The sequence below is a fragment of the Bos indicus x Bos taurus genome, chromosome 19 (assembly GCF_003369695.1).
Source record: "Bos indicus x Bos taurus breed Angus x Brahman F1 hybrid chromosome 19, Bos_hybrid_MaternalHap_v2.0, whole genome shotgun sequence".
In the NCBI taxonomy this organism is placed as follows: Eukaryota; Metazoa; Chordata; class Mammalia; order Artiodactyla; family Bovidae; genus Bos; species Bos indicus x Bos taurus.
Genome location: NC_040094.1, coordinates 23,682,672 through 23,710,315, shown reverse-complemented (window position 1 = coordinate 23,710,315; position 27,644 = coordinate 23,682,672). Strand labels below are relative to the sequence as shown.

At 47.6% G+C, this 27,644-nt stretch overlaps 1 protein-coding gene, 1 long non-coding RNA gene and 1 pseudogene across 2 annotated transcripts in view; 2 read left to right on the top strand and 1 right to left on the bottom strand.

Moving 5' to 3' along the window:
* PITPNA (phosphatidylinositol transfer protein alpha) overlaps positions 1–26,821 on the top strand; it is a 35,885-nt gene extending 9,064 nt beyond the window's left edge. Inside the window, exons 4-12 of the mRNA XM_027517362.1 lie at positions 2,960–3,051; positions 7,760–7,767; positions 8,857–8,931; positions 10,622–10,705; positions 11,943–12,020; positions 12,179–12,289; positions 13,315–13,437; positions 23,201–23,267; positions 24,248–26,821. Of these exons, the coding sequence (XP_027373163.1) occupies positions 2,960–3,051; positions 7,760–7,767; positions 8,857–8,931; positions 10,622–10,705; positions 11,943–12,020; positions 12,179–12,289; positions 13,315–13,437; positions 23,201–23,245 (616 nt within the window). The 3' untranslated portion in view covers positions 23,246–23,267; positions 24,248–26,821. The remainder of the gene's footprint in view (positions 1–2,959; positions 3,052–7,759; positions 7,768–8,856; positions 8,932–10,621; positions 10,706–11,942; positions 12,021–12,178; positions 12,290–13,314; positions 13,438–23,200; positions 23,268–24,247) is intronic.
* On the top strand, positions 5,622–5,722 carry LOC113878623 (annotated as a pseudogene).
* LOC113877322 lies at positions 26,713–27,638 on the bottom strand. Its single transcript, XR_003506730.1, has 2 exons — positions 27,504–27,638; positions 26,713–27,428 (listed from the first exon to the last, which is right to left on the bottom strand). It is a non-coding gene; the product is annotated as an uncharacterized LOC113877322 (long non-coding RNA).
* Between the last annotated feature and the right edge of the window lie 6 nt (positions 27,639–27,644).

Here is a 27,644-nt window from a genome sequence, read left to right as displayed (position 1 = left end):
GTGTGTGTGTAAGTGGGTGTTCATTTCCTTTATTGTTATGTTATCTGACAGAGATGGGATCTCTTCTTTCTTTTCTTATCATGGCTGTTTCACTGTCAGCATATTTGGCCTCTTTTAAAGCACATGCAGTCTACGAACAGACGTGCTGGCAGTGGTTTTGCCAATCTTGAAATAAATTTACCGTTATTTCCACATGTTCATAGGCAGTCCTCCACTAAAACTCCTTCTGCACAGATCCTGTGATATGTTTAGTATGTGTAAATCTATAATAAACTGTGCCTAAAAGTAGAATTGTGGCTTCAGATAGTGTTTTAAATTCTGATGTTATAAAATCGGGTCCTGGAGAAATTTTGGTACCTCTCTTTACCTTGAAGCTGTTAAGTATTTAAAAGTATTGCACAAACTGATTTGGGTACCAGAATCCGTTGCAAATCACACAATTGCTGAATCCCTAACCAAGACAGTAATATTTTCGTAAACTGTAAACTGGCCCAAAAGAACGTTGAAAGTCATAGTAAACTTAGACCAGCTCAAGTGGATGTTGAATCAAGCTTGTTTTAGAAGCGACCCACTGCTGGAAAAAGTAAGCCTTCAATTTCTTTTTACAATTGTGGTAAGATGTACACAACACAAGATTCACTGTTTTTACCATTTTAAGTTAAGTGGCATTAAGTACGTTCGCATTGCTGTGCAACATAGACCTGAACCTTAATCTCTAGTCAGTTCAACTGAACAAAGCAGTTCCATTTTCATTTGGTAAAATTGCTAATTGAAGTCTGCTCTAGGGATGTAGAAGCGCCAGCCCGGGGGCTGGTCCACGGTTCTGTGAGTGCCGGAGCGTGCAGAGCAGCGCTGAAATTGGGGAGGAAATCTCACCACGATCCCACTTCCTCGCCATTGTGCTCTTTTCCCTCTACGCCTCCCCTTCGACCTTTGAGCTGACTGCCTACCCATTCTTTCTGAGCCATTGATGAGAGTTAGGCTCAGGACAAACCTTCCTTGTAGTGCGTTTGTATTGGGTTGGCCAAAAAGTTCATTTGGGTTTTTCCATAAGGTGCTGCAGAAAAACCCAACAAACTTTTTGGCCAGCCCAACATTTTTTAATGAGAACTTTGAAAAGACATAGTGAGGCTGGTAGCAGGGACCACTTGGTTCCTCGAGACGTAGTCGAGGAAGGTCTACATGTAGAGAGTAGGCCCTGTCTCACCCTCTTCCTTATGGAGAGGGTAGAAGCTTTGAGCCTGCCTACCACTAGTCTTTTTATTGGCTAGGTCATGCAGCTTATGGAGAGTTAGTCCCCCAACCAGGGATTGAACCTGGGTCCACAGCAATGAAAGCCCACGTCCTAACCACTTCACCACCAGGGAATTCCACCCCCACCACTGCTGTTAACCGCAAGACACCCAACTGCTATAAAAAGAAAACTAAAACCAAACCAACAGTGCTGTGTGCCATGGCCACCTCTCCTCATAAGGACCAAAGCCTTCCTGTCAGCTGTTAGTTTTCCCGGTCAAAAACCATGGGTTCACCACACCCTCTACCTTCTTCATCATATCACATCAAGTCCTTTTGAGTCCATGTCCTTGGTTATATCAGTGTTTCTCTTTCCTTCCAGTCTCTTGTCTGGATTATTTGCCACTCCGCACAGCTCCTAGTATTCTGTCCAGATCTGTTGCTCCCCAGCTTTAGAGCTATAGATGGCCCTTTGCCCCCGGGACAAAGTCCATCCTCTGTGGTGTAGATGCAGGATCTTCTGTGGCTCAGCCTCTGCTAGTTCTCCTGTGTTCCCCACCTTATGCCTTATGCCAGTTGCTCTGAACTTCTCTCTCTTCCCCCCAGCTTTTCCCATCCCACCCCCGTCCTCTTGTCTAGCTCAGCCCTACCCACTCACGACTCTGTGTTTTCACATAAACCTTCCTCTCCCTGGGGAACCTCCCCATTCATGTGTCCTCACAGTGCTCTGCCTGATTAGTTCCACTCCGCACTAGAACGGAAGCTCCCTGAGGACAGGGGCCACGGCTGCGTGATGTGTGCGTGTGTCCCGTGCCTGGCACACACAGACACCTGAATGAGTAGGGCTGTGAGTGAGTGGGTCTCAGGGGACTGCTCTCTCTGTTCGAAGTTTGCTCTCTCCTGGGGGTAGCTTATCTTTCTGAGGCCTCAGGCACCAAAGCTGTTGAGGTTATTGGCACCTGCTAAACTGCATAGATTACCAGTTAAAAACTAAGGTAGAGGAGGATTTCCCTGGTGGACCAGTGACTGAAACTCCACACTCCCAATGCAGGGGGCCCAGGTTCAGTCCCTGGCCAGGAAACTAGATCCCACGTGCCACAACTAAGACTCAATGCAGCCAAATAAATATTTTTAAAAAACTAATAACACTAAGGCAGAGGAATATACATACCTTAAAAAAAATAAAAAGTGCTCATACTTTATATACCTGTTGTTCTGTAACTTGAGATAAGAAATTATTTTGTCCTGAAAGGCAGGATGGCCCTGGGGCCCTCCTGGCCACTAGAACTGACCCCAGCATATCAGATCATCTTGGATCCCCTATTCCAAGTCGGTCAGCCAGTCATTCTGGTCCAGTCTCAGAGACGTCTCATCCTTGCAGGGTGTAGTGTCGTGCCCTGGGCCCAGTGAGCTCTGGAAGGGTGTGTAACGATAGCGTGGGGACTGATGAGCCACGGCAGGTAGCCTGGGGCCTCATCCGCTGTGCTGTTCCTGCCAGGTCGTGGGGCAGGTTGCAGATGCATGTTAGTAGCCAGCGGAGCTGGGGTGTCGGGCTCTGACTGCTGGCTCTTCGCATGCAACCAGAGTAACCTCCTGGTCTCGTGAGAACTAGAGTGTCAACTCCCCAGTGAAGAGACTGGAACTGTGCCCTGGAGGGTGTACCACAGAAGCCCACTGTCTTTAACTCTCTCCCCCTTTTCTCTTCATAACCCTTTTCTCACTACAGCAAAGTGCCCACGTTTGTTCGAATGCTGGCCCCAGAGGGAGCCCTCAATATACATGAAAAAGCATGGAATGCCTACCCTTACTGCAGAACCGGTGAGTACAGCCCCCGCCCCGCCATGGATAGAGGGTGTAGTTAAGTAGGCCCTGGGTGGCAGTGAGTTGGGGTGTGTCTCCCGCCTCCATTTTCCAGATTAAGCCAGTGCAAGGATGAGCTTGGGGTCTTTCTTCAGGCTGGTGGTGAGCGGCAGTGTCGCCTAGTGCGGTTTGGCAGCCAGCTGGGTGGGAACCACCAAGGAGCCCCGGCCCAAGACGCACAGAACCAGTCCCTCCTATTTGGGGATAGTATGATAATTGTGATTTTTTTTACTCATTACAAAAGTAATGTTCTCTGGGTAAGTTTCGGAGAATACATACAAACATAAGAAAGTAATCACCCATGATCCTTCCGTTTTCTAGTCGCTGTTAACATTTTAGTGTCTTTCTGTCTAATCCTTTTTTAAAATGCTTTTATATACATGTGTGTGTGTGTGTATGTGTTTGTGTGTGTGTAAAGCCTCCAGACGTGTTTTCCAGACAAATTTTGGGTCAAATGTTACTAATTATTAACTTGCCCGTTTTTACTCAGTAGGTGGAAAACCTATTTTCTGTCGCTATCTATAGTCTATTTTTAAAAATTGGTTAATGGTTGCACAGAATTCCATTGTTTGAACATGCTAGGGTCTTTTTACACCCCTCCCTTAGTGTTAGATGCTGAAGTTTCCAGCCTTAATGGTATATATTCACGTTTGGCTTGAAAAGCAACTGTGAGGTTCAGGGACTCTGGAGAGAGGCCGTCCAGGACGTCCCTGGTGGTCCGGCGGTTAGCACTGCGTGCTGCCACTGCAAGGGTCATGGGCTCAATCCCTGGTCGTAGGAAGTAAGATCCTGCATGCCATGTGGCCAAAAGATTCTTTTTTTAAAAAAAGAGAGGGGCAGTCTCTCTTTTTCCTAACAGGAAAGAGCCTGTTAGGGTTACCTTCTTGCCCAGGTGAAAGACCAGGCTTATACACCAGAAAACGTAGCAAGGAAAACCCTGATATTATTGGAGAAGTGTTGAAATAAGCCCAATATGTGATGACAAAGGATTCAGAAACAGCTATCCCCCAAGTATATTACGTAACACCTGCCATCCACACACCAGATTTGAGGAGGGGAGGCCCAGCAAGAGGGAGATCACTGGTAAGAGCCATGAGTCAGCGCCTTCCACTCGACCAGCATGTTCTATAGTTGAAGGAGGGAGTGGGAGTGGAAGGCTTCTCTTAATCTTCACTAGTCTCGTCTCTGGGTTTTCTATTCTAGACATTCTGGGATTCCCTTTTCAAAATTCCTAAGTCTTGCGGGTTGTTTTGAAGCAGACCTCTTGGACAGCCCATGCTGTTACTGATGCATATCCTCGGTGGGGGTTCCCTCCAGGTCCCTGGAACTTGACTGTGAGTTACGAGGATTTCCCTCCAGCCGGTCTGCATTTGTTGGTGAAGACAGTCTGGCTGTGGGGTCCTCCTGCCAGCCTCTGCTTACATGTACTATGACACTTATCTTCTCATTTGTGGGGACCCAGCACTCCCTAGATTGTATCTGATGAGGAAAATTGTGTGGTCCTCATCCTGTTCAGGGAATGACTGCCATCTAGAAACAGGGTCATTGCTCTCTGGTCCTTGATCACTCGAGAACCTTGTATTAGGAGATGCTCAGTCATTGGTGGGGCCTGGCATGTGTAATGCCTAGAGTTTTATTGCTATAGCTGAAAACGCAAACATCGCTGTTCCCTAAGCATCAGACAGGACGCTGTTCAATTCTTGGAAAAGGGGCACACACACACTTTCCTAAAAGACACACAGTGTGCGCCGTGGCTGGGTGCGGCTGGTCTGGGGCCAAGGGTGAGTTTTCCTGATGTCTCAGAGAGCTGCACTGAGCATGCATCATAAGAACCTTAGCCAACTTGGCATAAAGGAGGCAAGCGGGTAGTGTGGACTGCTGCATGCCCGGGGCGGGGTTCTGGGTTCACAGGTTGTGCCCGCTGAGCCGCTGCTGCCCTCTGTGTAGTTCTGGGGAGAGTGAGCTACAGCTGACGGGCATTTTTCTAGACGCCTTATGTTCATTAGCATCTTGTTCTGATCCGTGGCCAAAAGAAGAAAACCAATTTCTAAATACCCCACGGAGAGGAGAGGCAGGCAGTGAGGGAGAGGAGGTTGGCTTCTTCAGTGGGTGCTGACTTTACATTCAGAACCCACCATCATGCAGTATGAGTGTTTGAATCTTAGATCTGTTCAGTTAGACATGGGTCTTTTAAAAGAGCTCTGAACAAGGAAGGCTGTGTCCAGTTCCCGCTGGGGACTGGTGGGAGAAAGATTATTAGTTCAGAACTCTTAGGCTGGCCTAAGCAGATCAGAGTTGAAGTGAGAGGGATAATGGGGCGTGGAGCAAAATTCCACATGCCTTTTGGAAGGTTCTGACCTTGTTCTGAGTAGAAGGAAGATGGATTTGCAATATTCTACTTGTTCTCAGCTCTTTCTGTCCTCTTAACCTTATTTCTCTCTATTTCTTATCCCCCGATGCTCATGAGTTGGGACATGAGCAGAGGGTAAGATGGGCCTGGGCCTGTAAATGATAGCAGGAAGAGACACTTGCTTTTAACAGCACATAGACTAAAACTTGAATGATTCTGAGTTTAGCATGGCCCCTGTTCAAGGATGACACGCAAATTCATGAAGCACTCCATGAAAAAAGGAAAGAAAGTAGGAAGAGGGAAATAAATATTTCTCCTCCTGCCTCTCCCTCTAACCTTAACCCTGTCTGAATACAGTTTCAATAAAGACATAGTTTTGGGAGGATTTCTGTTTTTTTTTTTTTTTTTTGCTACACCACACAGCATGTGGGATCTTAGTTCCCTGTCTTGGGGTTGAACCTACGCCCCTTGCCTTGGAAGCATGGGAAGGACCTTACTGGTCTCATTGGAGAGCCCTGTTTTCCAACTGCAGAGAGTTTACTGAGGCTCTTCCAGACTACCTAGGGTTGCAGTTTGAAGAAAAGAGAACTGTCTGAGTGCAGAGGTGTTTGGAAGCAGGGAGGCTGGAAAAGATTAGGGAGGATTGTCTGTTCACCCATGTTAGCATGAAAGGCCATTAAACGGGGGTCATCACCCTTGTACATTCACAATTTGTCAGAACTGAGTGGATCTGCTTCTCAGGATCCTAGAAAGAGCTGATATCCAAAGGTATCCCCCACCCCCGCCCTCCCCGAAATGCCAAAATATTAAGTTATACTGAAATACAGAATGACTAATGAAACCAGATATTCCTGTTTGCCAAGTAGGACTTTCTTCCCTTGTGGGCTCATCCACTCGGGAAACCAAATTCCAGCGTGTAGTGGAGAACATCATCCACTTGCTTAAGTGATCAGACCCTCGTGTGTATCGATCAGCACATTCCATCCCGGCAGAGGCCAAACTAGAAAGCTGCTCGGGGAGCATAGACTCAGAATCAGGTGGTTTGTTGGAGAACCCTGGTGACGCGTGTCATCAGGCCAGGCCAACCTGAACTCAGGGTGGGGCTGCTAGACAGGCCTCGTACAGCGCCAGAGAACTGCTGCCACGCTGGTCTCTTTGGACTCACCCTTGATGGATATTGCACCCATCATTTCCTTTTTTTTAAACGAATACCAGGGCAGTTATTTCAATAAGCCTTTGAGTTATCATCTTGATCTGTTGCTTTCTCCCAAGTAACTTCCGTTGGATTCAGGGAGGTTACTGAGATCGTCTCTTGGGTTGTTTCTCTTTCTGTCCTTTCTTTTTAAAACATTTTCCCTTTATTGATTTTAGTGGAGTGTAGCTGATTTACAGTGTTGTGTTAGTTTCAGGTATATGTACAGCGTAATGATTCTGTTATACATCTACAGACACTCTTTCTGATTCTTCTCCCGTGTGTTATTACAGAATATTGAGTAGCATTCCCTGTGCTGTACACTAGGTTCTTGTCAGTTATTCTTGGGTTGTTTCCATAGGAGGTGGATCTTATCCCTTATATTTCAGCTTGTCCTCATCTCAGTCTCAGAGGTAACCTTAGTTTCAGTCTTGGAGTCAGGGAGCTTGACTATTAGCCCCACATGCTGTCAGAGGGGGCAGTGGGGGCATCCATCCAAAATTGCACCAACTCCTAAATTCAGAGAGTACAGAATGATCTGGGCTGTGGTCAGGAGGAAAGCTAGTCCGTTCCTCAGTGACATTAGAGCTGCCATCATTTTCTCTGATAAATAATTGAACAGTGCTTTCCGAGGGGGTCTCATTACAATGAGCAGGAGTGTGGCGGGTGAGAGGTTTGGTTACCGTGACAGGAAGGATGCAGAGGGCAGATAGACAGTGCCTGGCCTACGGCGCCCTGCCCTGTGCCCCTGGAAGCAGGGGCCGGGCGGGAGGAGGGGGACACCAGGGGATGGTCTGACCGCAGAGCCATCAGTGGGCTCGGTGCTTCAGCTCATCAGGGCTGCTCCCTGTCCTTGCCCAGCTGGGAATAGTCCCCAGGAGCCAGTAGTGGCATCCCTTTAATGAAACCCCATATTCGGCCTTTGGGGACTTGTGTACGAGTCAAACTCGGAGGTGGTGCATTTGAGGTCCCAAATGCACTTGCTGGGACTTGGAGGGTGACTGTGGCGTAAGCCCCAGGGAGTAAAAGTCTTTGCTTCCATGGTCCCAGGGTGAGGAGTGGATATTTTATTCATCTTCATTAATCTTTTTCTCTCTTCCTTCTATGTCCTTGCTGTGGAGCAGTTATCACAGTAAGTATTTTCAGGGGCGTTGGGACTGTAGATGATTTATAAGGAAAGGAGAAAGAAAAATGGAGCTGCCCTGGGGCCTCCTGGATATTCCTGTCTTTGTCCTGGGTGACGTTTGGGGCTTTTGAGGCCTCATCCTTTCAGTCCTGATGAGGAACTTGTTAATTGGCACCGTCCCCTCCTGCTTGAAGCTGCATTGGCAGGTGGTTTTGTAGGTGCTGCAGCAGTCAGTAGTCAGGACTGTGGCGTCCTAGCCCCAGGTCTCACGTGTACAGAGTGACGCGTGGCTCTCCCCTGCCCGCCCCGGGCCTGGCCTCCTCAAGGCTGTACAGAAAACTCCAGTGCCGCTGACCCGATCAGGGCATTCCCATTTGGGCATCTGTTGACCCCAGTGAGCGCTAGGCAGGATTGTGGCATCAGCCTGGTCTTCTCCTTGCCCAGCCCCTCTGTCAGCGCCCTCTCTGTCCTCCCTGCAGCATCCTCATCCAGGTAAACACAGGAAGTTTCGGGGAGCCTGATTCCCACTGAGGAGTTAGGGGGTTAACATGTTCCTCCTTTAAGTAGTTCCAGTTTTTAAAACCACTAAGGGAAGAAGATGATAATTAGTATGAAGGCTTAAAAGGCTGAGAACTTCAGCCTCAGCTGAAGGCTGGCTAGTGGCGGGGGAAGTGGGCAACACGCTCGGATGGCTCGGGAGTCTCCCTGTGCTCTTCCCTCGCTGCCAGTCAGCCTGTACACCCTGCACACGAGGAGAATGGCAGAGATACAAGGATTAAGTACGTGAATTTTGAAGTCAGACAAAACTGAGTTTGAGGCCCAGGTCTGTTGTTATCTCTGTGGACTTGGGAAGTCCCCTCTGAACTTCACTTTCCTCAACTGTGAGGTGAGGGTCGTGTTGCTACAGCCCTCACAGGCTGGGGTGAAGACTGAGTGAGGTACCGTGCGCCTGGCGTACTGTGGGCCCCCGGTACAGTGAGCTGTCGGTACCAGGCAGAGGCTGGGGGCTCCTGCCTGCCCAGAGTGGGTGGTGAGGGGCAGTTACTCTGCAGCTTCGAGCCGAGTGACTGCAAGGTGTCCTTTCCCCTCCCGCAGAATGAGTACATGAAAGAAGACTTCCTGATTAAAATTGAAACCTGGCACAAACCTGATCTTGGGACCCTGGAGAACGTAAGTAGCACTTCCCAAGCCCCCCGAGGCCTTCCAGGCCTCAGGACAGGGTACCGAGACTATCCCTGCCAAGGGCTCTTCACTGTGGTCCCCTTCTTCTTGGCCAGGAAGCTCGCAGCCTGTGCCTAGATCTGTCCTACCAGCATGGGATTGCTCTGTCTCTAATCTTAGAAGTATGATCTCCAAGATGCTTTCAAGGACCTTCTGCTAGTGCTGGGATTGGTCTAAAATACAACTCCTGGCACAGAAGAGCTAAAGTTTTATAACATCAAAATGAGCGAATCCCCTGACCACCCAGTGGTTAGGACTCGGCACTTTCACTGCCTGGGCCTGGGTTCAGTCCCTGCTCAGGGAACTAAGATCCCAGAGCCACATGTGCAATGCGCCCCCACACCCCTGAAAAAAGCCCATCAAAATTACAGCCTCTGTAGAGCATAGTTTGCCAGTAACTCCTTGGGTTTAAAATATACGTGTCCCTTACTCCAGCAGTTCCACACCTAGGAATTTATACTATAGTTATGTTTTCGTATGTGTGAAATCATTCAATATACAGGGAGAGTCATTGCTGTATTGTTGGTGTTGGTTTAGTCACTACATCATATCCGACTCTTTGCGACTCCACACACTGTAGCCTGCCAGGCTCTGCTGGTTATGGGATATCCCAGGCAAGAATCCTGGAGTGGGTTGCCATATCCTCCTCCAGGGACTCTTCCCAACCCAGGGATCAAACTGAAGTCTCCTGCATTGGCAGGGGGATTCTTTACGACTGAGCCATTCTTGGTGTAGCCAAAGGTTAAAAACATAAGAGCCCACCAGTGGGATCCTGTTAAAGAAAACATTGTGCAACCATGTAGCCGTTTATTATGCAGCCATTAAAAAGAGCCAGGAGGGAACAGTCTTTAAAAGATATTGTTCAGTGGGGAAAAAAAGGATGTAAAATATGTGCTACCTTCTGTATTAAAAGAAAATCTCTGTAGTGGTGGTACCTGGGAGCTGACTGAGAGACATGCAAGAGAAAGAGTTACTTTTTATCATATCCTTTTGTACGTTTGAACTTGTATCAGAATTTTGTAACTCATACCACCTCTTTGAGTTAGTTAATTTTTATCTTTTTTTTAAGATCTTTTACTTTTTTTTAATGTGGACCTTTTTTTTTTTTTTTTTAATGTGGACCATTTTTAAAGTCTTCCTTGAATTTGTTACAGTATTGCTTCTGTTGTTTTTTTATGTTCTGGCTTTTTGGCCATAAGGTATGAGGGATATTAGCTCCCCAGATTGCAAGGCAAAGTCTTAACCACTGGCCCACAGGGAAGTTCCAAGTTAGTTATTAATAATTTTTAAGAGCATCAAAATAAGCAGTATATGGCTAAGCAGGCAGGATCCTCACAAGAGGAATATGCAATCTTTACAAAGGGGGAACACACGGAAATAAAGAAGGTGCTAGGGGAGCCTGGAGAGTGTCTTGGGCTGCTGCAGTCATATTTAGCTTGAAAAATCAGAGCATTAGTTCTCAAATGTATGTCCACTTAAAATTCATTCACCCTCCCACTCCTTTGGATAGTTTTGTATGGACTGGTGGGAATCTCATGACTATGGCTATGGGAACAGCTGCTGTTAGATGTCCATTCTGGGTAAAGGGTGTGGTAGCTATAAAATTGTACATAATGAGTGGTCATCCTTGTTCCTGCAGGTGCATAAACTGGAGCCTGAGGCGTGGAAACATGTGGAAGTCATTTATATAGACATTGCAGATCGAAGCCAAGTACTTAGCAAGGTAGGAAGTATTCAGCTGTATGGGTGGCCTTTGAGATGCAGAAGTCACTTATGTCAGAGAAACCAAGGAATCATACCAACCTGAGTCAAAGGGAAGCTCTCTCTTGAGTATTTTATTTTCTAAATGAGTGTTACGAATCACCTTATCTTGACTTGGGGATACCACCAGGCAAATAGTGGCCCAGATATACACTCTTATGCTTCTTGGCTTAATATCCCCACTCCTATCCTCAAAAGATTAGTGGATTTAAAACAAAAACAAAAAAACAAAAACTTTTCATTGAAGTATAACATACATAGCAACGTGAATAGATCCTAAGTGTGCATCTATATACCTCAAACGGAACATCCCCAGATAGTTCTCAGACAGAAACACTAGCCGAGAGGATGGCCCTTTGAGTGTTTTGTCGATTCTGGTTGTTTCCTGTGAGTGGAGAGAAGCAGAGGTAGGGAAGGTTTAATAGGTAATCTCCTTCACTTTGGAAGGTGCTTCACCACTGTATGTGAATGCATGTGATTGTATATCTTTGTTATTTTGATAAGCAGATGCTATAAGGAGTTTAGGTTTTCCCTTGCCCACATTAGTTAATGCAGAGAAACAGCCCAAGAGTAAACTTTTGTTACTGTTAATTAACACACAGCATTGACTGCATTTTAAATCAGTGAAGGGAGATTGACAGCAGTACACAAGAGGATAAAGTCAATACATCGAACATTTCCAGTAGTGATTTTATTAAAACAAGGCAGTTTAAAAACAAAACAGAACAAGCCAGAGAGAGGTGGGACTGGAAGATTTCAGAAATGACTGGCTGATTGTTCTCAGCTCCAGCTGCTGTTTTAGAATTACCTGTTCTTTAAAATTACCCTAAAAAATAAAATAAAATAAAATAAAATTACCCTGCATTGCTCAAGGGTCAACTGTATTTTGAAAACACCTTCCCTGGTGCTCTGGATGTTCACTCCAGGTTTCAAATCCCCATCTTAAACAGTGGAAATCCAAGCCTGCTCACACAGTCTGGTAAAACTGAAAACAAGCCCTGGCAGACAAAATCACAGAGAGCTCTCCTCAGAGGCAAATGTAAACAGTTCTATATCTTGTTTATAGACTTTCCCATGTTTTCTTTGCGCCAAAAGCATCAAGAATGGTATGAACTGTACTGTGGTGGAAAATCTGATCTCTTTCTCTCTCCCTCTCTCTTCCCTGCCCACCCCCCTCCCCCACCCCCAACTTCTGACAGGATTACAAGGCAGAAGAGGACCCAGCAAAATATAAGTCTATCAAAACAGGCCGAGGACCCTTGGGCCCCAATTGGAAGGTGCAATTCACACTCTTACCACCAGGGGGTGCTGGGGCCAGTGTGGTTGGGCCTCCCTCCTGGAGGTGGGGAACTGGGAGGGGGTGGGGGGCGCAAAGGGAGAGCCAGAGGTCAGCTCTTAAGTTACCTGTCTGCCTGTGGGTGTGTTTCTAATACAGCAAGAACTTGTAAATCAGAAAGACTGCCCATACATGTGTGCATACAAACTGGTTACTGTCAAGTTCAAGTGGTGGGGCCTGCAGAACAAAGTGGAAAACTTTATACATAAGGTAAGTGACCAGGGTGGGAGGCCTTCCAGTGTGTTGGTGGGGGGTGTTTTGTCCAAGAGAAGATCATACAACCCATGTGGCTTGTATCCTAGAGTGGCCAGCATCAGGATATATAGGTCTGATTTCCCAGACCCCCACTTCCCCTTGCACCAGACTCTTAGAGTTTAACGCTGTTCATCCAGGGGTACCACATGCAAATGGGAAGGAGACTGAGGCAAAAGAAGGAAACAGGAGGGGGCTTGTTACGATTAAATGGCAAATAAAACTCAGGATCTTTGCTTGACATCAAAAGGCAAAAAGTACTGTGGACCAAATTCTCTAGTACCCTGAATTACTGAACTAGACAAATCTAAGGCTTTTTTTTTCCTTTTTTTTTTTTTTAACAGAATATCAGACAAAAGTAATAACATGTGTAAATGGGAGACCCAGGAAAACTGAGTAACTTGCCCCAGTGGCACCTAAGAAGTCTCTGTAGTCTTCTCTCTGATGTGTGAGAGTCTGGTAAAATTCAGCAACATTTCATAGCTGTTGGCCAGTTTCATTTACTTATTTTTGGCCATGCCACGCAGCACGCATGATCTTAGTTCCCTGACCATGGATCGAACCCAAGCCCTTGGCAGTTGAAGCACAGAATCCTGACCACTGGGCTGCCAGGGACTCCCCCTGCTGCTGGCCAGTTTTAACCTGGTCTTGAGGCTCCAGAGACAAGGAGGAACTTGGCACAGTCATTTTGGGATCTTGGCTCATGGATTGCCTGTCTTGGGCACAGAGCCTTGGGGCAAGCTAGGCACCACTCTCTCCTCGGGGGCTTGTCTGACTTGAGGCCGTACCCATCAGAAATGTGGAGGCAAGGGTCACTGACCTGAGGGATTGGAGGACCAATCCAGATCAGCCAGTGGGGTACCTACAACTCCTCCCCCAACCTTCCCAGTACACTGTGGGTGCTGGCGTGGAGGGCGTGGGCAAGAGGGCTGCCGCAGCGGCCCCCACCTTCCAGTTCTAACTTGGGTCCCTCCTTTTTATAGCAAGAGAGGCGTCTGTTTACAAACTTCCACCGGCAGCTGTTCTGTTGGCTGGACAAGTGGGTCGACCTGACGATGGACGACATTCGAAGGATGGAAGACGAGACGAAGAGACAGCTGGATGAGGTACGTGGGAGGCCCGAGGAGACTCCGGGGCTGTCCGCTAGGAGACTGTCGTGCCGGGGCAGCTCACTGAGGGCACCGTCCTGTGGTTCTAGGAACATGTCAGCGTCCACTGTGGGTAAGGTCTAATGCCAGGCGATATGGGAACTACAAGGAAGAAAGCAGCCTGTGCTCTTGAACTTGCAGTCTAGTCGAGGTCTTGGCATATCCAGAGAGACAGATATGGCGGGCTGTGCTGAATGCCAAGTGAGTAATACAGTTGCCGCAACGGTCCTCCAGAGCCGGGTGGGGGAACCGTGCTGGGCTGCAGAGGCGGAGGTGGCCCCGGGAGGCGGAGGCAGGCTGGGCTGGTCCACGAATAGCGCGCACGTAGCCCACAGAGGACAGCGGCGGAGCGCACACCACAACCCCTTTTTAACGGCGTTGGAGCTGTTTTAGAGTTTGGAGCCTTTGCCCCCGCCTCTTTTTTTTCTTTCTGGCTTGGCATGGTTCCCAGAAGGAGAGCTATCTGCTGCTCCATGGGAGCCTGAAGACCTAGCACCCCTCTTGCCTCCTTTGAGGAATTTGGGGCTGCTTGCCTGCAAGACTCCCTCTGAGGAGACTGTTAGTAAATAGCACTCAGGCGCCCACCAGTGTGAGGCATCATTTGGAGGGCTTCTCCAGGTCTCGGCCCATCTCCTGTGGTTCTCACAACCCCTGTGAGGGGGTGCCGCTGTTTCCCCACACTCAGGTGAGGAGGTAGAGGCGCTGAGAGTTCAAGGCCGGGCCCAGGGTCACACAGCCTGCAGGTGACACAGTCAAGGGAGGAGGAGCCGTAGCACTCAGTCACTCGGCCGCTTCTCCTCCCTCTACATGCCATCGGGGTCTCCTTCCTGCCTCTTGGGGCTGAAAATAAGGCAGGAAGCTCTGTTTCATACGAACTGCCATCCATCTCTCCCTCCTTGCCCTGGCAGGGTTGTCATGGAGTCTGGTGTGTGGCAGGCAGAGCTTTGCACAGCCGTGCCTGGCTCTCCAGCGGGCTCTCAGGTGAGATGCAGGCCCAGGTCCAAGGTGCCCCCCACTACACTGGTGCTCCCGCTGTGCTGTGCTGGTCTTGGTGGAAAGTGGGCCCACGTGCTCTTCCTTGGAGGGGGAGCCCCGTGGGGAATGGATTCTACCCTCCAGGATGACACTTCCGGGCTGACTCACTGGTTGCAGCGGTTTGCTGAGTGAGTTCCTGTTGAAGGCAGATGTTTAAGTTATTCATTCAGCTGCAGTTCCAGGGAAGTGGTAGGATTTTGGACACAAGTCCTGCTTCTGCTAAAGATCTTCAGGAAGCGGTAGGTTTTAATGTCCAGAGCTCTGGCGATTCTAACAGTGTAAGAGAGAAGCCTTGAATCTTGTGGTCACCTGAGTTCTGACCAAAAAAAAAAGAAACAAGTTACCAAATGGAGGAACAGGGACAGAGCCTCTGAGGTTTTAGTCTGCAGCGCCAGTTGCCTGTTGCTGCCAAGCAGGCCAGCATACCCCAGGGTCATGGAAACGTTGGCCAACAGCCAACGTTTAAAAACTCTTGGGATCTAAAGAGTATAAGACTCTTGGGGTCGAATTCTGGGCAGGCTGTCCAGGGGATCTGCTGAGCTGCCTCCCTCAGGTCCACAGCTCGCGGGCACTCGTCCTCAGAGTTCTTCTTCAGTCCCTAGGCCTCGTCTTTGTTTCTCCATTCTGTGGATAATTGTGCCAAAAGTTTGGATGATCTGTATTGTCCAAGATAACTGCAGATGCAGAAATCCCTCCTTGGAACTGGACTTTTTTAAATAGTTGGTGGTGGGAAAGCAAGCAAAACCACTGGGGGCGTGTTCTGGCCCCGTTCGCAGCGGCCTGGAGCCTTTGTGCTGACTGTACTTCTGGCTCACGTGTGGCTCTCCTTTCTTAGTTTTCCTCTTTCTAAAAATACTTCTATCAAAGTTTTATTTTCAGAGGTTTTTTTTTTCCATTTATAAAAAAAGCCACTTCACTGAGGTCTGACATACAGAGAGCTGCACCTATTTAATGTGTACATCTTGCGGAGTTTGCAGATAAACAGACGTTCGTGCAACAGTCGCCGCAGTCAGTACCGTCACCCCACAAGTATTTTCATAGGTTTGAACTCAGGTAGTATCCCACACTTAGGAGGAAGACGCTAGCTTCTTCTGCCCTATCCCCAAGGTTGCGGCCCCAGAAGTAGCCCCTTGCAATCCTTTTTTTTTTGAATTTTTTGTGTTGGGGTATACATACATTAGCTCAGTCATGTCCAACTCTGCAACTGCATGGACTGTATCCCACCAGCCTCTCCTGTCTATGGAATTTTCCAGGCAAAAATACTGGAGTGGGTTGCCATTTCCTTCTCTAGTATTGGGGTGCAGCCAGTTAATGCATACTGTGGTAACTTCAGGTGAACAGTGAAGGGACTCAGCCATACACATACAGATATATCTGAACCCTGTCCTCTCCTCTGGTTTTCATTTCTTCCGTGGATAATTCTGGTTTTCTTAGGAAGTTAGTAAACGCACCCCTCGTTGTTAGCTTAGTTTTGTGTCTGTATCATTAAATTGTGTCTTTGAGTCTCACGCGGGTGCGTGGTTGGGCTGGTTGCCACAATATCAGTAGTTGAGGCTGGTTCATTCTCATTCATTTTGCTCCCACTCGATAGACACTTTAATCTGAAGATCTCTTCAGTTCTGGAAAATGTTTCTGTGTCCCCTGTTTCATGATTTTCTCCCTTCTGTCCCCTTTGTTCTCTTTCTGGAATTTTCTATTGTTGTTGTTAGAAGTTGGACATCATGAATCGACCTTCTAATTTTCTTATTTTTTGTCTCCTTTTTTGTGTGCTTTCTAGGAGAGGTTTTCTGATGTTAACTTTTGTCTCCTCTATTGAATTTAAGACATTCTTAAGCACTTCTTGTTCTGTTCTTGGCATCAGTTTCCTTTTCTGAAGCATGGGGTTTGGTTCTTGCGTTTGGTTTTGAGGTCTCTCTTCCCCCTGAACATTGTTTCCCCTGAGCTCCTCTTCCCGTTGGACTTTGTGTTTCCTCTTAGGGGCTTCCCTCCAATGACTGGGGGTCCTGGGCTGTCCATTCACAGTGAAGAGTGAAGCTCCAAAAAGTGGATGAAGCTCTCTGAATCAATTGTTGTTATTGTTCAGTTGCTCGGTTGTGTCCAACTCTTTGCCACCCCAAGGACTGCAACACGCCAGGCCTCCCTGTCCCTCACCATCTCTCGGAGTTCACCCAAGTTCTGAATCAGTGGCTCGGCTTACTGAAGGGTAGGTAGTCAGATGGTTTCACTGGGACTTCCCACTTCAGGCTCCTGAGTCTGTTTTTCTTGGGCTGCTCATTTTGCTTCAAGAGGACACCCCAGCCTTTTTTTCATGGGGCTGGTCAAGGCCAGCATCTTGGGAGCTGATCTAGGGAAAGGTCCTGGGGGCAGACTGAGAACCAGGGGAGTAAACACAGGACACGCCAGAGCCAAACTCTTCTTTATTTCCACTTGCAAAGAAGTCACCCGTTTCTCACCCCAGCCGCACTCCCTCCACATAGAGGCACCTGGTGCTGCCGGTTGCCAAGCTTCTGGAGAACCTGCGGCAGTAGTGGGTCCGCTCCCTCCCGGCTGCCCTCCTCACCCGCAGCTCCTGCTGCTCTGCAGATTGGTCACCGCTCCTCCGTCCTCCTTTGGTCTTCCAGAATGCTGTTTCCATCTCTTACCTGCTGTTGTCTCCTCCTCTGTTCTTGTTTTCTTTGTAGTTTTCCATCTTTCCATCTTTTTTTCTTTCTTTTTTTTTAATTCCTTTACTGTCATCATGCTAAGCTTTGGAGGAGAAATAGCAGTAAATACTTGCACTGGATCCAGCCTGCCATGATTAACTGCAAGTTTGTGATAGAAATTATGACTGTTATTCTTTAAACCAAGGCATAGCAGTCTGGTGTGAGTGGGTTTTTTGTGAGTTACAAGAGGTCACTATAAGGCCACAGTCACCCCTGCCATAACTCTTGTCCTCTGGGAGGTGAACCCGCCATTCTTGGATGAGGCTCAAGGATTTGAGAAACAAGGGATCAAGAGATTAGGCCTTTGCCCTAAAAACAAAAATGTCAGGAAATGTGTGCCTGTGGGGGAGCAGTGGCTCTCCCTCTCTCCCCTCCCTCCTCTCCTGTCCTGTTCTTAAGAAACGCATAATCTCAAAAGTGGAAGAAAGTACCTTAAAGGTCATTTAGTCTAATTATGTGGCCAGTGCTCGAGTTTTCTCTGCCCTTTCCCCTTAGCTTGTGCTTGAGCACCTCCTGTAATGGGGAACTCCCTGTCTTATGAACATGGCAGTCATAAACATATCTATCTATCCATATTTTTTAATTGAAGTATATAGTTGATTTGCAATAAGTTGCTTTTCTGTGGCTTATGGGATCTTAGTTCCCTGTCCAGGGATTGAACCCAGGGCCACGGCATGAGAGTACCAAGTCCTGACCACTGGACTGCCAGGGAATTCCCACACAGTAACGTACTTTATTATTAATAGAAGCTGACGTTTATGAGGTCTTCCCATGTGCCTGTCACGTGTGGGGAGCTGACATCTGACACGCACTGTCACGACATCCTCTCGGCTACCTGTGCCATGGGTATTCTTTGCAGAGAAGTTAAGGATACCTTCCAGTTCAGAGAGCAGGTACCTGCTGGACCTTGGTCATTAACTCGAGATAATGAGATAGGGAGAAGAGGACTCATTTTAAAAATTGTAAAAAAAAAAACCAACAAAACAGCTTGTTTCCCTGTTTACAGGACTCTCTAGAACATTTGCTGAAAAACAGCAACGAACACATGATTGAAGATCCTGCAGCATTTTCGTCCTCGTCTTCCCCCGTGGGTCTTCTTCTCTAGCTCTTTGGCTCCTCTGATCCCTCCAGCCCATCCCTTCTGGACTTTGTACTTTGGGATGGAGCTCAGAGGCTTCGTGGCACTCTTTGCTCTGTGGGCTCACTTGGCGGGCTTGTCTCTGAGCGTCTCTGTAGACAATCTCCTTTTCCATTTGCTTGAGTCTGAATGTGCCTGTCTCTTTCTCATCACTTTAGTATGGATGAAGAGGGCCCTTGCTCCATCCTCTGGCTTTTTGACTGATGATTCACCATTACTTCTAGATTTTAAGTCTTAAACACTGGACCTATTACCTATCAATTACCTAAACATCCCTGTGCAGTGAAGTGCCTGGCACGATACTACATCCCAGAGTTCCCTGTTTGGGATTGTGATAGACAAGGGTCTTCAGATTAAAACACTCAGTGCCTGGTTCTTGTGCTGGGCTGTGGAAGATTGTATCTGAGATTCCCGTAGTGCCTGCAGAGGGCAGAGCGAGTTCTTCTGAGGCCGAGGGATCCCTGTCTTCTGAAGCTGATGCTGTCCTTGGAGTCTTAATTCCCTCCGCCCTGCCCAGCAGCGATTGACCCCAGAGCAGACCACCTGGAATATTGACCAGCATCTTGAAATAGGGGAGCAGCTTTATTTTCTTTATAAATATTTAAATTTTTTGATATTAAGGTAATGTATAAGCATTAAACAGTTTTTAGGAAAGTAAAAAAATAGAAAAAAATCACTTGTACTCTATTTAAAAACAACCACTATAAACGTTTTAAGAATTCTTACACACTTGGTTCTGATGGTGCTTCACGAGCCTGGGTGGTCCTCTCACTCTTCTCTAAACACTGTAACAGCATTCAAACCAGGAGAAAAGTCCCTCCACATACACGTTTCTCACGTAGCTGCATCTTGCTCTGTACTCTCTGGCCCGTGTTGGATTTTCCTTCATGTTGTTTGCAGGTTTTCATTGTTTATAAATAATGCCATGATGAGAAATTTCTATGCACTCCATTGTTTGGGTAATTAGGATTATTTACTTAGAATAAATTCCTACAAGTAGAATTAGAGGATTTAACATTCTTGTTACTTATTGCCAGATTTCTCCCCCAAAAGGCTGAACCTGTTTATAGAGTAGGCTTCTAAAGAAGTTCAGTTCCGCATTTGCCTTGTGCTTTCAGAACAGGTTTGTGGTTACTATTCAGTGTCATATATGATTTTTTTTTTACTGGCTTAATTTTTTACTTAATTTTTGTTGGAGTATAATTGCTTCACAGTGTTGTGTTAGTTTCTGCTGTACAGCAGAGTGAATCGGCTGTATGTACATATATCCCCTCTTTTTTAGATTTCCTTCTAGCTTAATTTTTTTTACTGAATTTTTTATTTTGAGATGATTGTGAGATTCACATGCAGGGGTAAGAAATAATACAGAGAGGAGATCTGCTTCTCCCAGTGACTACGTCTTGCAAAATGATAATATGATATCACACCCAGGAAATTGACACTGATACTTTTACAAGTTCCTTTAAGTCAAAGGTGTATTTCATACTTATAGGAAAAGCAGTTTTCAAAAGATGCAGAAAAATATTTTTTAAAAAAGAAGAAGACGACCAAATAAATAAATAAAAATAAGTAGAGGAATGAAAGTCCCTTTCTTCCAGCCCCTGGCCTCATTGCCTAGAGCAAAGCCCTGCTAAAAAGAAATCATTCAGGACCGGAGCTTCTGTTTTTGTGTTCCTTGACTGTATGTGCATAGATAGCCGGTGATGGCTTGATCCGAGGAACACTATAAACGTTAGATAAAATCTCTCATTTTAGGCCCCTGAAAACAAGAAATAAGCATTCTTAGAACATTTCATTGTAAGAATGAAATAATGCATTTTTATTTCGGTGCACCCTCTGTGGGGGGACCTTGTCTTTGAGAGTAAAGGAAGCTATTGTGTTTCCTGATAGGAAGTTGCATCTTATTTCAAGCAATAGGAGAACAGGACCTGGCTTTGCGTTAGTAAATGCAAGCCAGGCAGTGAGCTCTCAGGGTCTATAGGTATCTGCTTGAAACCCAAAAGCTTTGCTCCCATAATACTAAATCTTAGCCTCTTTGATTATTGAAAATGTACATGAATGGTCATTAGTGAGCAGCCATGTAATGAGTGCATTTCTGTCTTCTTTCACATTTATTTATTTGGCTGGCTGCGCTGGGTCTTAAGTTGTGGGCACTCCAGATCTTTAGTTGTGGCATGTGGGATCTAGCTCCCTGACCAAGGATCGAACCCAGGTCCCCTGCATGGAGTCCTAGTCACTGCACCACCAGGGAAGTTCCCATTTTTGGTTTGGGGGGTGGGGTAGGGGGTTTTGTAATTATTTTGAAGGACTTTCTTTTTTTGTTGTTGTTTTCTGAAAGAGTTTCAAACTTAATGAAAATGACAAGAATACGAAGGAAAGGGTAAGACAGCGTCCACCAGCGCACCCTCCTAGTCTCAGTCTGGCGCAGCCTCTGTTTTCTGGGAGTTCCATGACCTTGACATTCGTGGAGGTGATAGGCTAGTCATTTTGTAGACGGTGTTTCAGTTGGGGTTAGTCCAGTGCTTCTGCGTGATTAGATCCAGCGTCTGTATTTCAGACCAAAAGGTCACAGGCTCGGTGTTCTTTTCCTTGTATTCTGCCTGTCCTTCTTGTCCAGTCCGGGTGAAGTTACCTTTATTTACCTGGGTGTGGTCATCACTCTTGGGGTGCTGCTGAGCCCAGACCTCCTCGTAGGATGGCGTGGAGGGATTTTAACATCTGTAGCTATTTCTATCTCTCTCTGATCTATTACGTTCACACAAATACTTCCAATTCCGACCTCACACCACAAGGGTAACTTTCCGTCTTTTAAAAAATTTGACTCAAGAAAAATCTTGAGTTTGTTAAGCTCTTATAAAGTACTTTATTAATTACTATGGATAACCAAAGTTATAGGAGCAATATCAATTTAAAGCTACCATTCAGGAAAGTGAGTTTTGAGCAAAATCTACAGGGAAGAGGCATTCCAAGAGGGAGCTAAGAACTGTCACTGCTGTGGCTTTGGGTTCAGTCCCTGGTCAAGGAACTAAGATCCCACAAGCAGCTCAGCACAGCCAAGGAAAGAAAAGGATTTTGAGAAAACTCTAACCTGAAAGACCAAGCTGCGAGCTTAGATATAATCACAGTAATCATTATCAGTAGGGAGTGACTATGGGAAACTCTGGGGAGGACCGGGAGGATGTTTTTCTCATGTTCAGGTTCCACGTGGGCTCAGTGATTTATAATAGTTAGGGGGGCGGTAAACAATGGTCATGGGTTTGAAATGTGGCAGGAAGTATATTCAAAGGTGTTTCCCAGTGGAAAGCTACTACTGATGAGATAGAGTCTCTGAATAATGTGGCTGAAGTCTAGTGAATAAAGCACAACTGAGGAGGCTGTAGCTTAAACGTGCAGCTTCTTGAGTGTTATGTGCACACATGGCGTGTTCGCTATGCTATTTAGAACAAAGACATAACAGGACTGATAACATGTACAGCGTTCCAAGCACTCCTCTGTGCTAAGTACTCTCCCTGAATAGCTTAATCTTCATTACAACCCCATGACATATGTAGTGTCTATTATTATCTCTATTTTTATTATTACAGAAATTGAGGCTTAGAGAGCAGTGAAGTAACTTGTTCAAGGTCACAATTTAGTGATGAAGCCAGAATGTGATCCAGGCAGTCTGATTCCAGCGCCTATGCTCTGAGGGGCTCAAAAGTTGTTGAATGAGTAAAGGCTGATACCTGGCACAGAAAATTCATGGACAGTGAGGACATGTCTAATGGGAAGTTATAATAGACATGTTATAGACATCCTGCAATTAGAAACTGTTTTCAAGTTGGAAAGGATTTGAGAGCAATCACCAGCACGGTGTTCCCAACAAGAAGTTGTGTCCACTGCTGTTGAAAGGTGCAGGGGACAGGGACCACTCAGTGCTCCCAGAGAAGACCCTGTTCTGTTCTCTAGCAGCCTCGCACTTCTGCCAAGCTGAGCTCTGCCACCTGCACTCTCCATCCCTGTGCCCACTTGGCTGACTGGGCAGACTGGCCAAAACCTCTTTTTTTTTTTTGGCCATGTCACACAGCATGTGGGGTCCTCCCCAACCGGGGATGGAACCTGCGTGCACACACACACACACACACACACACACACACACACACACATAAACACACACCCGCCCTGGAAACAGGCAAGTCCCAGGTGAAGCCTCTAAGCAGAGCCCAGGAAAGGGAATTGCTGTTCCCTCTGCCTGAAATGTTTCCTGCTGCGCCCTCACCCCCACCCCCCCACCGCCGCCCCTGAATACCCACAGGATTTCCTGCCTCATTTCCTTCAGGTCTCTGCTTAGACGTCACTTATCAGAGAGGCCTTCCCCAGGCAGCTCATAAAACAGCACCTCCCCTGAGCCATTCTCCATCCCAGCAACCTGCAGCCCCATCTGACGTGGACTAGTTTCTCTGTCTTCCCCTTACTTTGTCCCAGAATGTAAGCTCCCTGAGGAGAAACTTGGTCTGTTTTGGTTCATGGCTGAATCTTCAGGCTGGGAACCGTGCCTTGCCAAAAAAAAGATGCTTCATAAATATTTGTTGAATTAATGAAAGAAAGAGAGGAGCTTAAGAACTAAACCCCAACACTGAGACGCAGGGGAGAGAACTAGAGATCATGGCCGGTGGGAGCAGTGACAGAGCTATAAATCGTGTGGCATTGGCCCTGTGTACGCAGAATTCAATTCTTCCGATTTGCTTTGTGCGCAAAATACATGCTCTACCCTATCCGCTGGCAGGCTTGAGGAGGAGGAATTTGTGCCTGTGGTGGAGTTCCAGCAGCAGCAAACACCTTGCATTTCTCCTCTTTTCTGTTGCAGATGAGACAAAAGGACCCAGTGAAAGGCATGACGGCGGATGACTAAAGCCACTCCCCCCTCCTGCACCGTATGTACCAAGTTTCTCACTGAGTGCATCACAGACGCCAAAATCAGTCATCAGTCTGGGTCCTCGCCTCTTTCCTCATCCTGCCCTCTAGTTGTAATGATGGTTGTGGTGCCAGAGAGCTCTCGGGCTTCCACTGAAGGAGATGATGGCTTTCAAGACATTTCAGGGATCCATGGGATTGGATACAAACCCACTAGAGACGGGCAGGGGGTGGGATGTGGGGCTGGAAGGGGGCAGCGGATGAGAATCAGAGCTTATCTGCACCTAATTACTCTTCCTCCCGTGAGGGGAGCCATTTCAAGTGGAAGCTGGGCTTCTGGTTGCCCCTTTACCCCCTGGACCAGAGCCGTTCCCTGCCCAGCCCTTGGAATATTCGCTGCCCAGACAGCTTTTCCTAGTGGTCCTCGCTGGGTCTGGTGCTTCATTTCCTTCCTCTCTGTACCCTCTGATCCCAGACTGTCCCCATCGGAGACAGCACCTTTCAGGTACTGGGAGAGTATTTCTGCCCAGGCCGTAGGACCAGGTTGGGATGTCCCTTGTTGCACATGGTCATCCCTTCCCAAGATCCTTCCTTCTGTCAGCTCCCAGAGCCTCTAGACTTGCTCTTACTCCAGCAGCTCAGAGGGGCTTAGGCACGGAACGAAAGGCCTGGCCCTGCTCCCCATCTGGCTCTGAGAAAAAATAATGTTATCCAATAAAACCTGGCTGCCTAGCACTGGGGGGCCCAGGACTCAGCCGCTGTGCCACGAACCTCTGCTTGTTTCCTGCCCCGCACGCTTGAGGAGACCTTCCGGGAGATGAGAGGGTAGGACAGGACGGGTGGTGGCGACGCCAGCTTCTTGTCCCCGCTGGGACCTCAGTCCCCTCCCTCTTCACCCCCCACCCCCGCCCCTCACCCCGCCCCGCTCTGCCTGGCATACTTCCTCCTTTTGAAATTCCCCCGTCCATGATTTAGTGTTTCTGTTTTCTTTCTCTTCCAGTTTTGCAAGCCAGTGGTCAACAGGAAGGCCCAGCAGCTCCACGCTCCCGAGTGACAGGCCATCTCCGGACGCAGCCTTCTGTGCCCATTCTTCAGGCAACTCTGACCCCTTACCGTAGCTAATTCTAGATGCCCTTTACTGTTGTGAACAAATAGACCGTCTGGTATTATGCAGCCCGTGTGAGCGGGAACCTGCCCCTCTGAGATGTGTGGCGTTGTAGGCGGCTGTATTTACAGCGCCTCCCTCTTCAACCATTGTGTTCTTGACCCATTTCTGTGTGCCCTGCCCACCCCCCTTTATTTCCAAGTGACATTTTTAGTCTTTGAAAATAGCTACCTTTTGTGATGTGGTGATTTAAACGATTTACTTTGTTTTCAACCTTGGGATAAACTGAAGTGTTTGGCTTCCTGGGCAGGTCTTCGCAATTTTGAGTGCTCACAGGGGGAGAGGGGATGAGGCAGAAATAGATTTGTTTCCCCCCCAGTTGCCCAGAACATCAGTGTGGCTTCGTAATTCTGATCTCTGCTCCTAGGAACCCACTGTTAAGAGTGCTCTAGGCACCATGGAAGTACCCAAGGCCCAGCCAGTCTGTTTTGAAAATTAAACAACAGATAACCCCTGCTCCAGTCATCGCATCGCTGGTCACTCGTCTTAGAAATACCTATGGCTCCTTGGCCCTCCTGTTGCCTACTCTGTCTGAATCTCTGCAGAGCCTGTAATATGCCCGGGTCAACTCTCCTGGAGGGGACTGTCCCACGTGGCCCTTAGAATTGAGTCTGCCCCATATATACCTAATAGTGTGCCCACCCCCCAGCTCCCACCATCCCCAGGAGCTCTGTGTCCACACTCTTCTTCCCTTTTGGGCTGGTGCTGCCACTCAGCAATAACCCCCTCCTCTCTGTGCTTTCTTAGATTCCTGTCCTCTGTCTGAGGCTGGTCAGGACACAAGGGGTCTTGATCTTTTCATGCTGCACAAAACAAGCATGCAAAAAGCTTTTTCCCAGAACACGTTCCCCCCTCCTCTCCAGTGGCCGGAAAGGATCAAGATCTCAGCTTGTCCTGCCCCCATGCAGAGTTCTGCCCTGGACAATCAAGAGCCAGGAGTGATCGCAGTGGCGAATTCTACCAAAGTTGGCTGGTGTGAAAGCCCAGGCCTGCGGGGGAGCAGAGGCTGCTGAGGGCTTCCTAGTCGCCTGTGACTTGGCAGCGCTGGAGTACGCCTTCCCAGTGGGAGAATCTGAGATAGCCGTGGTGTCACTTGACATCTCCCGAGCCTCGTGAAGTTTGTTGGCCAAGTGTGCAGTGACTCAAGCTAACGAGAGACCAAATCTCTGTTAGGGGAGCAAGAAGCAGAATGGGATGATCTGTCCTTAGGTTTTTGTCAGTTTGTTTTGCCTTACTGATTTCTAAGTGCAATAAGGGAGTGTCACGTCTGGGACTTCCTGATGGCTGCTTCCCTGTGGCCCCCCTGGGGCAAGGCAGGGGGGACAGGTTCAGCGTGGTTAGCTCCTGCCTTCACTGAGTCCCCTCTGGGACCACAAGATACCCCAACACACCTTCCTTTTAGTCTCCGGACCTTGTGGGGTCTATAGTAATGGATCTGGGGCAATTCATTTGGTTATTAGCAGCCCAACTGCTGGTCGCATTTGACAGGGCAAGTTGAAGTGGCATTCCTACTGGAGAAAAATGTACATGTTTTCCTACAAGTTCTGTAATAGCTGTAATTATATTTGTGCTTAAAGCTTTCCCTTCTTTCATTCATCAACTAAGTGAAGTCCAGATGTGCGTTAGCCTGGGAGAAACAAGCAGTGATAATGGAAGCAGACGATTGTTTACGTGGTTTGAGGGTCAGCAGATGTTGGTCTTCTTCCTTCAGTTCTTCTCTGAGATTCATACATATCACTCCAACTTGGGGAGCAGCGGGGCTTGCTCTTTGTGGGCCTTTTCTCTAGCTCCACCTGCCTCCACCTGTTGCCCCAGTTCAGCATCCATGTGAGCTGATTCAGAGGTCAGCTGGATCTGGGGCTCCAGTCCACATCAGCGTAAGGAGGGATGAGCCTGGTCTATTCTGTCCCCGTGGAGAGTGTCGCTGCTGGGCAATGATACCTTTTAAGTACCTCCCTTCCCTTCTTACTTACCCTGCCCAAACTGACTAGCACTCAGAGGGGCTTAGGATGCAAGGCTTAGCTCCAAGGGTAGTCTTTGAGGATGTGCCATGCCCCTTCAGACCAGCTGCTTCCATCGGATTTCCAGGGCTGCAGTCCCAGTTGGAAGCAGCGGTGCCTCTGGGGGATGAGGGGTGCTGGGCTCTGGGCTTCTCACGGAGAGGCGTAGGGGACAGGGTCAGTATTGTGGGCACGTGTATATCTTCCCCAATTCTCTTACAGTCCCTGCTGGGACTCCCTGACTTATTTTGGTTGGTTCCTAGTGCTACTTCTTTTACAAAATACACTTTGTAGACCTGATTAGATTACCTTGTTTATTTAATGTGAGTTTGTGCCTTTTTGTCTCAATCTTCCAATACAGGTATATTGGGGGAAAAAAAAAGCAGTCTAATAAAATCCTAGACAGAGCTGTCTGGAGTCCAGCTTATTGGTGATGTTCTCATGTCTATTTTACAACTTAGATATCCTCAAACTCTTGCTGACATCCCCCATTTTACCAGGGAAGGATTAGAAAGATCCAAGATACCTCTAGAAATTGTGGCACATGGATTTCTGTAAACTAAGACAATCGCTCATCATTTTACTTATACAAACATCACATACCTGAAAGTATTTGGGCCATTTTCTACTGGTAGTATTTGCTTCTTGCTTTTGTCTCTCCTACTCTCCACATCTCCCTTTATCCTTCCTACCAAGCAAAACATTTAAGGGAGTTCTTACCCTGGCTTCTGGGTCTGAACCTTACGAAGTATGTTTGTAAAATTGTCGTGCATTTTTCTTGGGAGAGTCATGGTTCTCATCAGATCTTCAAAGGAATCCCATGCACGGTCCTGCCTCGCACCCCCAAAAGACTAACAACGAATCAGTGATTTGAAGGAAATCATCATCTTTGGCACAGTAAATAATCTTCATGTTTGGGCATAGATAGAGGTAGTGACTTATTTTTCGTTCACCAACGGCTTATTTTCCGAGTCCAGAAGCCCCTAAGTGTCCAAGGTGTAGCAGTGTGCACGAGTCTGGAAAGAGGAAAACACCTGAACGTTGAAAGTGGAGAACTGGAGGCCCTCAGTGGCCTAGAGGAGGGAGGTTACCTGTAGCTGGGGGGTAAGAGTGGATTACAGGCCGTACAGTGGCTGGCTGCGTCCCATCCGGATCGCTCTCTGCCCCTCCGGGCGTTGGGAACCTGTAGAAATAGGTGCCCTAGGACCCAGACACCCCACTCGCCGATAGTG